General features: G+C 60.3%; 2 protein-coding genes across 2 annotated transcripts in view; one reads left to right on the forward strand and one right to left on the reverse strand.

Annotated features, from left to right (window-relative positions):
- The window catches only part of ATP6V0D1 (ATPase H+ transporting V0 subunit d1), a 38,994-nt gene extending 37,333 nt beyond the window's left edge, over positions 1 to 1,661 (forward strand). Inside the window, exons 5-8 of the mRNA XM_004431726.3 lie at positions 381 to 458; positions 583 to 759; positions 869 to 946; positions 1,045 to 1,661. Of these exons, the coding sequence (XP_004431783.1) occupies positions 381 to 458; positions 583 to 759; positions 869 to 946; positions 1,045 to 1,206 (495 nt within the window). The 3' untranslated portion in view covers positions 1,207 to 1,661. The remainder of the gene's footprint in view (positions 1 to 380; positions 459 to 582; positions 760 to 868; positions 947 to 1,044) is intronic.
- A 39-nt stretch (positions 1,662 to 1,700) lies between these two features.
- Positions 1,701 to 8,034, reverse strand: HSD11B2 (hydroxysteroid 11-beta dehydrogenase 2). The gene is made up of 5 exons (XM_004431725.3): positions 7,671 to 8,034; positions 3,830 to 4,042; positions 3,528 to 3,713; positions 3,283 to 3,420; positions 1,701 to 3,074 (listed from the first exon to the last, which is right to left on the reverse strand). The coding sequence occupies exons 1-5, from the start codon at positions 7,933 to 7,935 to the stop codon at positions 2,659 to 2,661; spliced, it is 1,218 nt and encodes a 405-aa protein (XP_004431782.1). The 5' UTR covers positions 7,936 to 8,034; the 3' UTR covers positions 1,701 to 2,658.
- Between the last annotated feature and the right edge of the window lie 677 nt (positions 8,035 to 8,711).

Consider the following 8,711-nt stretch of genomic DNA (forward strand, 5'->3'; position numbering starts at 1 on the left):
AACCTGCCCTCACTAGTCCATCGACAGGTGGTTTTCTGAGGCTGAGGAGGAGAGATCTGGGGAGAAGACAAAGCCCCTCTCTGAGCCGGTCCTCTGTGGGATGAGGGCAGCGGGGGCACTGCACCTTGAAGCAGACAGTTGGCCAGAAATTCTTGTCACTCCTGGGTCGGGGGAGGCAGCAGGCTTCTACTGCTTGGCTGATTAGCACTTGGAATTTGTGGATGTTTTCAGGGGTTCTGACATAGGGGCTGCCCTGGCCAGTCCATGGAGGTGGACTCAGCATGAAAGGGGCTGGGGAGGGAAGGAGAGAACTGTGAGTAGGAGGCCTGGCAAGCCCCCATGAGTCTCCCCACCTGGTCTGAGCCCCATGCTCTGCACAGGCCTACCTGGAGTCCTTCTACAAATTCTGCACCCTACTGGGAGGGACCACAGCTGATGCCATGTGCCCCATCCTGGAGGTAAGTGCCTGCCCACCCTTCCGCCTTCTGGTCCCCAGTAGCCTTGGCCTGGGGGAGCCCTGCCAACTGACTGGCCACTGTCTCCCTCCCCCTCCCTCTCTCCTTGCCTGTGCACTGGCTCCAGTTTGAAGCAGACCGCCGCGCCTTCATCATCACCATCAACTCCTTCGACACAGAGCTGTCTAAGGAGGACCGTGCCAAACTCTTTCCACACTGTGGGCGGCTCTACCCTGAGGGCCTGGCCCAGCTGGCTCGGGCTGACGACTATGAGCAGGTCAAGAATGTAGCCGACTACTACCCGGTGAGTGCCCTGGCTACAGGACAGTGGGCGGGCATATTGGTGCCCACATCCCCACCCCACACCCAACAGTGCCCTCATGCTCATGCTTCTCATCACTCCCTTGGGACAGGAGTACAAGCTGCTCTTTGAGGGTGCAGGCAGCAACCCTGGAGACAAGACCCTGGAAGACAGATTCTTTGAGCATGAGGTGAGTGCCGGGCCTGCCCGTCATAGGGAGGGGTTGGTGGCTCAGGCCTGACTCTGCGGTCATGGCCACCTGCACACCATGCCTGCCTCTGTCCACAGGTGAAACTGAACAAGTTGGCCTTCCTGAACCAGTTCCACTTTGGTGTCTTCTACGCCTTTGTGAAGCTCAAGGAGCAGGAGTGTCGCAACATTGTGTGGATTGCCGAGTGCATCGCCCAGCGCCACCGCGCCAAGATTGACAACTACATCCCCATCTTCTAGCACCCTGGCCCAAGGCTCCCCACAAGTGTGTATCTGTGTGTGCTGTAACAAAGCCCACGGCTCACCTGCCTGACCTGGGGGGTAGCACGTTGCCCTAGCAGCTGCCCACCTTCCCTGACCCTCTTTGAGACTGCTCTTGGGCCTCAAAAGGGGCTGGGCACCTGCTCCACCCAACAAGGATGGACCAAGCCCCCTCACCCAGAGCAAGGAGGCCCCCTCAGCCCTATGTTTGTAGCCGCTGACATGTCTGAGAAGCATGTGGTCACGTTTGTGTCCCTCCCTAACCTGAGAACCCCTGGGGGCAGCGTGAGCCTTCCCTTCCCTCTGTGGGTTACCCCAGAGCCATGGCCCCAGGGGGAGGATAGAGTGTGTATGTCCTTGGAACGGGGAGGAAGTAGCTCTGCAGCCCCCTCCCTCGGCTCTGCCTCTGAGACAATAAACTGCCCTCTCTAAGCCAGGCTGCTGTCTTCTCTGGGCCCTAGTACTTCTCCCACAACTTCCCTCGGGGCCCCCTCTTCTGAGGCCACCCGCACCTAAGCCCTCTACCTCCCTCCAGTCGGTAGCCCCAGGCTGGTCCTCTTCCCATGTAGCCAGATTCCCCAGGGTGGGGGGAGTCACTGGAGGATAGCCCTTTCCTCTGCTAGAGGCTCAGACAGGCCTGTGGAGCTGGGTCGTCGCCCTGGAGGGCCCCCAGGCCTTCCTATTTGCTTCATTGAGCCCCACAACTCCTTGGGACAAGATCATTACCCCCATTTCACTATGAGGAAACCCAAACCTATGGATAAATGATCTGCCCAAGGTGAATGAAGGGGGGGTCAGTGAGAACCACAGAGTCTGCCCAGAGCCTTAGCCCCCAAGCTGAGCCCCCAGGGTTCCCAATCTGTCACACAGCCACAGCCCATCACCCAGGCAGTTACCCTCTTTAAACACAGGATTTCCCCCATTCTAGGAGAAATAAAATTTATCTTTTTAAAAAGTGGCAATCAGGCAAGTAGGGTATGCAGCCTCCCTGTGGCTTGGGGTGGGTGGGGCCCTAATTCTTGAGCCACTCAAGAAACAGCTGGGATGAGGCACTGGTGCCAAGAAATAATCCTGAGGGGGTGGTCTCCAACCCACCCAGTCACTCCTTAGTTTGCAGAGGCAAACTGCCTGCAGGATCCTGTCAAAGGCTACAGCTAAGTCTTGCACTAAACTCCCCATCCAGCTGAGTTCTCCAGGCTGCAGGGTGGAGCCTTGTGCCTAGGAGGGTGTATTGGGCTCCTGAGGCAGTAGAGGCTCAGCTGTTCACTGGGAAGCCTCAGCCTCACCAGGCCTGGCCTGGGGTATTAGCAGTGGGTTGGGGCTGGGGTCCTTTGGGCCAGGCTCTAGGGTAGACTTTGGGGTCACAGTGCTTAGGGGAGGGCCTCATGGGACCTCCTCTGCTGGAGCAGCTAGGCTATATGTGCACATTGCTCATCGGGCCGCTGTTGGGGAAGGGCCTGGGTTTGGGTCAGCGTCCTGGGCTGCATCTTGGACGGGACTGGGGCTGGGCTGGCCAGGCCGCAGTGCTCGTGGCAGACAGGGACTGATGAAAAAGGTCTGCAGGAAGCGGCGCCGCAGACCCTCAGGCAGGTAGTAGTGGATGAAGTACATGAGCCCCACGCCATGGCCCGGGTAATAGCGGCGGCGTGGCTGAGCTGCTAGCAGCGCATCAGTGATGGCATCTACAACCGGGCTGAGGTCTGGCAGCGCCAAGCGCAGGGAGTGCAGGAACTGCCCATGCAAGTGCTCGATGTAGTCCTCGCCGTAGGCCTGCAGCAGCTCTCGGGGCAGATTGGCCAGCAGCAGCCGCTTGCGCCGCTCCCAGTGGCCCACATTTAGCACTGATTCTGGGGAAGGAGTGGCAAGGTCAGAGTGAGATCAATTAGGGAAGCCCAAGCCAGATCCAGGTCTGTCTAACCCACAACCTGAGACCTGCCTCCAGCCAAAGCCATGCCCACTCCTCAGACCTGACCCCACCCCAGATGAGACCATGTCCATCCCTCTTTTCTCAGCCCCAGGCCTCACGAAAGCCCTACCCCAAACCCCAACCCTTACCTGTCTTGAAGCAGCCAGGTTGGATAACGCTGACCTTGACCCCCCAGGGCAGAAGTTCACAGCTGAATGTGTCCATGAGCAGTGCCATGGCCGCTTTGGAGGTCCCATAGGCCGCCAAGCACGGATATGGCATGTCTCCTGGGGATGGATTGGGAGTGGGGCAACTCAGCCTGGGCCAGGGGCTCCAGCATCCCTCCCCGCACCTCAGCAGCACCTTTTCTGCTCCAGTGGAGGAGGTCACTCACCTGCTGGGCTGCCCAGAGTCACGATGCGACCCTTCGAACGGCGCAGCAGTGGCAGGAGGCCTTTGGTGAGCTCCAGTGCGCCAAAGAAGTTCACCTCCATGCAGCTGCGGAATGTGGCCACTGGAGACAGCTCCACATCAGCCACTACATCGTTGTGGCCCGCATTGTTGACCAGGCCCCACAGGCCTGAGGACATGGAGTGAAGAGAAAAGCTGTAGGTCAGCTCAGCATCAAACCTCCAATCCCTGTCCCTCCACCCCCACCCAGCCATGCCCTTTCCTGGTGGAGCCACGCCCACTGACCCGTGCTGGTGGTGTGGGCCTTTGTGAACTCCAGTGCACGGCTGATGTCCGCTGGCTTGGTCAGGTCCATCTGCAGTAGCCTTAGGCGAGGAGAACAGCAGGCACGCAGCTCCAGGGCACCTGGGCCATCCAACTCCAACACGGTAGCCAGCACCGTGAAGCCCATGGCGTCTAGCTTTTTGGCCGTCTCCTTGCCAAAACCAGAATCACAGCCTGGCCAGGGCGGGACAGCCAGTGAACTCCCACTGTGGCCCAGTCCAGCCTGAGACACCCTAGGATCCAGGTCTCTGGAAGTCTACCAGAAGTCAGCAGCCCTCCCTCCTTTGCGAGGCCCATCTCTGGCAGGCTTTGCCCCTCTGGCCGAGCGAGCACCTGAGCACTAACTCTTTCACAGCTGTCACCTCCCTGACTCCCCATAGTCACCCCATCAAACATGGCTTATGATTCCCACTTTAGAGATGAAGAAACTGAGACCTAGTAATGCTAAGCTGCTTCCCAGAGTCACTCAGCCAGCAGAGTAAGGTCAGGACTCTGCCACAGGGCAGCCTGAGACCCAGTCCCAGCTCTGACGTCCTTCTGCCTGCTTGATATCAGGGAGATAGCAGCAACCCCTTCCTTCCTTTCTCGCTGCCCTTGCCCAGGCTTCTTCCTCGTACCTAGACAGTGAAGCAGCCTGCTCTTTAGTCCTGTCCCATTTTCCTTTGAATCCTTTCTCTACCTAAGCAGCCAGAGGATCTTTCCAAAAATGACAATATCACTGCTGCTGAAAACCTTTCCAAAGCTCCCACAACCCTCAAGATGAAGGCCAAGCCCTCTGCTCATCCAGGCCCTGCACAACCTGAGCCCCAACCTCCCTTCCCAGCCTCAACACCCTCTACGATTGTTCCAGGCTCCAGGCAAACTGGAGGCCCATCCCCACCTCACCCCAGACCCCCACCCTTGGAATTTCAATCAGTGGCAACAGTGGGGGCATTCTCTGAGCCCCAGACCACTTGCCCCCAGGACAGGGACGATGATGGAGTAGAGAACAGACCTGCATTTCAGTCCCTTCCCACACCCAACAAGTGTGACCTGAGGTCAATTACCACTCTTGGAGGCTTCATTTCCTGTCTTTGGTATGTTGAGAGAGGAACCACCAGGCAGAGCCAGAGTGGGGGTCAGATAAGCCCCTGCTTCCTTGATTGTTCCCATTCTGATCCTAACTCTGTGGGTGGCCAGTGAGGGGAGGGAGAGGGCCAGTGAGGGAGGAGGCTCTCAGGAGCCCACCCCTCTGGTGGTCCTGCTGAGCAGGAGCTGCAAAGAGGCTCTGCTTCCCCACTCCAGGATGGCTCTGCACCCCTCCCCATCTCAGCCCCGCCCCCTCTGCTGAGGCAGAGAACAAAGCTGGGCTGGGGGCTGCGGTGAGCTGGGCTTTGTGTGGCCAGCCAGCCCCAGCTGAGGGGTCCTTCCTGGGCAAGTCTGGCCCGAGGAGGGGAGTGAGCACGTGTGTCCACTTGCCTGAGCTCCGTCCCAGTGCAGACAGGCACTTCACAGGGAAACTGAGGCCTCCCAGAGCCTCAGCTGTGCAGCCCCAACACTCACCCACCTTGCATACCTTCTTGTTCACCTATACACACACAGATACCTGTACATACCTCCGGCCTGCCTGCATATTCACACACAGCCTCACTCCCATGAGACTGCTGCCACCCATCAGCGCACAGATGTGCACGCAAGGCACCTAGTCGCTCAGCCCAAACCCCAGGGCTGAGCTCCGTGAGTAGCCTTGGCCAGTGGTTCTCAGGGCATTCTCAGGGAGGGGTGGGTAGCAGCTCTGGCAGGCTCAAGACCCGGTGTTCCTGGCAGGTGGGGCAGGGCCTAGTCATCTACTTGTCTTGTAGTCAGGTGGTGAGAGAGGAAACCCGAGTTTCGGGCAGCGGGAAGCTTGAAGGCCTACTTTTTTTTTTTTTTTTTGTGAGGAAGATTAGCCCTGAGCTAACATCCGTTGCCAATCCTCCTCTTTTTGCGGAGGAAGATTCGCCCTGGGCTAACATCTGTGCCCATCTTCCTCTACTTTATATGGGATGCCGCCACAGCATGGCTTGACAAGGGGTGTGTCGGTCTGCGCCCGGGATCCGAAACTGCAAACCCCAGGCTGCCCAAGCGGAGCACGCAAACTTAACCACTACACCACCGGGCCGGCCCCAAGAAGGCCTACTTCTGATGCTTAGATGAGGTGGGCTCCCCCATCACAGGGCTTTGCAACCAGAGATGGGGGAGCCCAAGTCACAGAAGGCATTCCTCCACTCACCTCACTCTCAGGCTCAAGGCTAGGAGAGTAACAGCAGCAGACAAAGGCCTGAGGTGAGATTTTAGGAAAGACTACCCACTGGGTCACTAGTACCTGCAGGTGGCCTTGGTCTTGTTGAGGCAGCTCACAAATTAGAAGGCAAGAGGGGAGCTGCCCTGTCCCTGGGGGCAGAGCTCACACATAGTTACTGCTTCATACCAGGAGGGTCTGTCATCTTTCCTTCCTCAAATCCCTGAAACTGGGGTCCGCTGAGGCTTCACACTGCACCCTGAACTCAGGTTTCTCCCTCCAGCCTGAGCCCTGCTCTATCTCTACCCTCTTTGCCGAAGCCCAAAGCCCTCATGCCACCCTCACCCCCACTCCACCTCAGCACAGTCTGGCTTTTTGCCCAGCACTCAAGGCCCCTTCTGAGGAAACAACTTCACATCCCAGCAGCCAGACTGGTTACCGACTGTCTCCTACTCAAGACATGCTCATTCTGCCTCAAGCCTTTGTCCCACACTCTGTCTGATCCAAAACACCTTCCACTTTCCACCTATCACCACTCATCCTCTGAGGCCCAGCTCAAGGATGGCCTCCTCTGGGAAGTTCTCCCAGCTCCACCTCATCACGCAGGGCCCCCTATTGGAACGAGGTCTCTGAGAAGCTAGTCTGGTGGCTGACCCCAGCCCAATCCCAAAGGAGGGCAGAGCCCTGAGCACCTGTCCAAAGTCATGGGGGTTGGGGGAGAGTCTAGGCTGTCCCTTCCCCCATACAATGGAGCCAGTGCCCCCTGGCCTTTCTCCCCCTCCCCACTTCTGGCTGGGCCTCAGCCCCCCTCTCCCTTCCCTCCTTCTGGTGACAGATTTATTCCCTGCTCCAGACAAAGGGAGCTCAGGCAGGTGGCCAGAGGCACCTAAGCAGCTCTCCAAGACCTCCTTCCTAGGCATGGAGGGCCAAGAGGAATGGGAGGTGGGGTGCTGGGTGCAGACTCTAGGTTGGTACTTTGGCAATTTTGGGGCAGGATCTGTGGGTAACATTCAGCTGCCTCTCATGGTGACCTCAAGCTTTTCTGGACGCCAAAGTTCCCAGGCAATTGGAGGGTGAGGGTCCCAACTCCCCATCTAAGTACCTTCCTCTGGCCCCAGGGGAGAGGAGATCGGGTGTCCCACGTGGGAACGTTAGGCAGAGTTCAAGGGGTGACCATCCTCTGAAGTTCCTCTGAGCACTCTCCCCTGTCCGAAGACTGTTGTCTTGGGGAGGGGCACATCATAAACCCCAAACTCCAGGAGGCTCCGTCTTTCTCAGCCACCAGTTTCCCCTGTGCACCTGCCCACTCCCTGCTTCATTTTCCCTCCAACAATCCTCGCAGCGGCAGGTAGTTAACCCGGACTTGGGAGGTGCCCTGCGCTTCCTACTTGGCTCGCTCCTTGCACCCAGGGGAGGGAGGGGACTCTCCCACTACTGCGCTGGGGGGCCCGCCTTGCCCTGGCATGCCCGTGGGGAGCCTTCTGGGTGTCCGGCCCCGCCCTCGAGCCTGGAGTCCCCGCGCTCTGCGCCCCGCTCACTCACCGGTGATGAGCACCGCGCGAGTGGCCACGGGCAGGCGCGGCGAGCGCGCCAGGCGGGACAACGCGATCCAGCCGGCGGCGGCCAGCACGGCAAGTGCGGCCGGCGGGGGCAGCAGGCGCTGGCACAGCCAGTCGAGCGCGGCCAGCAGCGCCAGTGTCGCCAGCAGCGGGCGGCCCAGATGCAGGTCTGCGCGCAGCAGCTGCAGCAGCGCACGGGCCGCTACAAGCAGCCAGGCGCCGCCCGACGGCCAAGGCCAGCGCTCCATGGCGGCCGGGCCGGGCCGGGCTGGACCGGGGCGGGGCGGGGCCCGGGCTGAGGAGCGGGGAGAAGGACTCGGGGCCGGGGCGAGGGGACGCGAGGCGCAGCAGCACACCAGCCAGGAGCGGGAGGGATACTCGCTTTCTCTGTTCGCCCTCGGGCCGAGCTTATAAAGAGCCCCGGGGGCGGGGAGAGGGCGGAGCGGAGGCGGGGACGGGGCGGGGCTTTCCTCCACTTCTCTGCCTGCACCCGGCGCCAGACAGGTGCCCCCTCCTCCGCCCCTCGCCACTGCCAGTTCCTCTTTCGAAGAAGCCGGAACAAAGTCCCAAAGTTGCTGCTCGAGGAGAAGCCGCCTCGCCGCGAGCAGCGCCGGGGAGAGGGCCGGTCGGTTTAGTCCTCGTGCCCTGCATCCGCTCACCCCTGCGCCCCACACACGCGCCCGAGGCTGCTGAGCCGCTGCTCCCAGGTGAGCACATCCAGCTCACACTTGTTCGGAACACTTGAGGACACGCACAACCTCCATCCGAGCTCCCCACTGACAGCACCGCCGCGGCCGCCGGGCCTGCGGGTATTCCGCGGGGAACCAGCCCGCCCGCATCTAGCTGCCTCCACTGCAGCCCGCACACGCGCCACTCCCACGCCGTGCGCCGTGCGCGGCCTTAGGTCCCCCGCACACACGCCCTGATGCGCGCTCACACCTAAGCTGCCCGCGGCCACAGAACCGGCTTGGGGCGGGGGCTTCCGAGAGCAGGATGACTGCTCGGGTTCGGGTTCTCGGGAGTC

This window comes from Ceratotherium simum, chromosome 30 (assembly GCF_057802395.1).
Source record: "Ceratotherium simum simum isolate JZ-2026a chromosome 30, ASM5780239v1, whole genome shotgun sequence".
NCBI classification, from domain to species: Eukaryota; Metazoa; Chordata; class Mammalia; order Perissodactyla; family Rhinocerotidae; genus Ceratotherium; species Ceratotherium simum.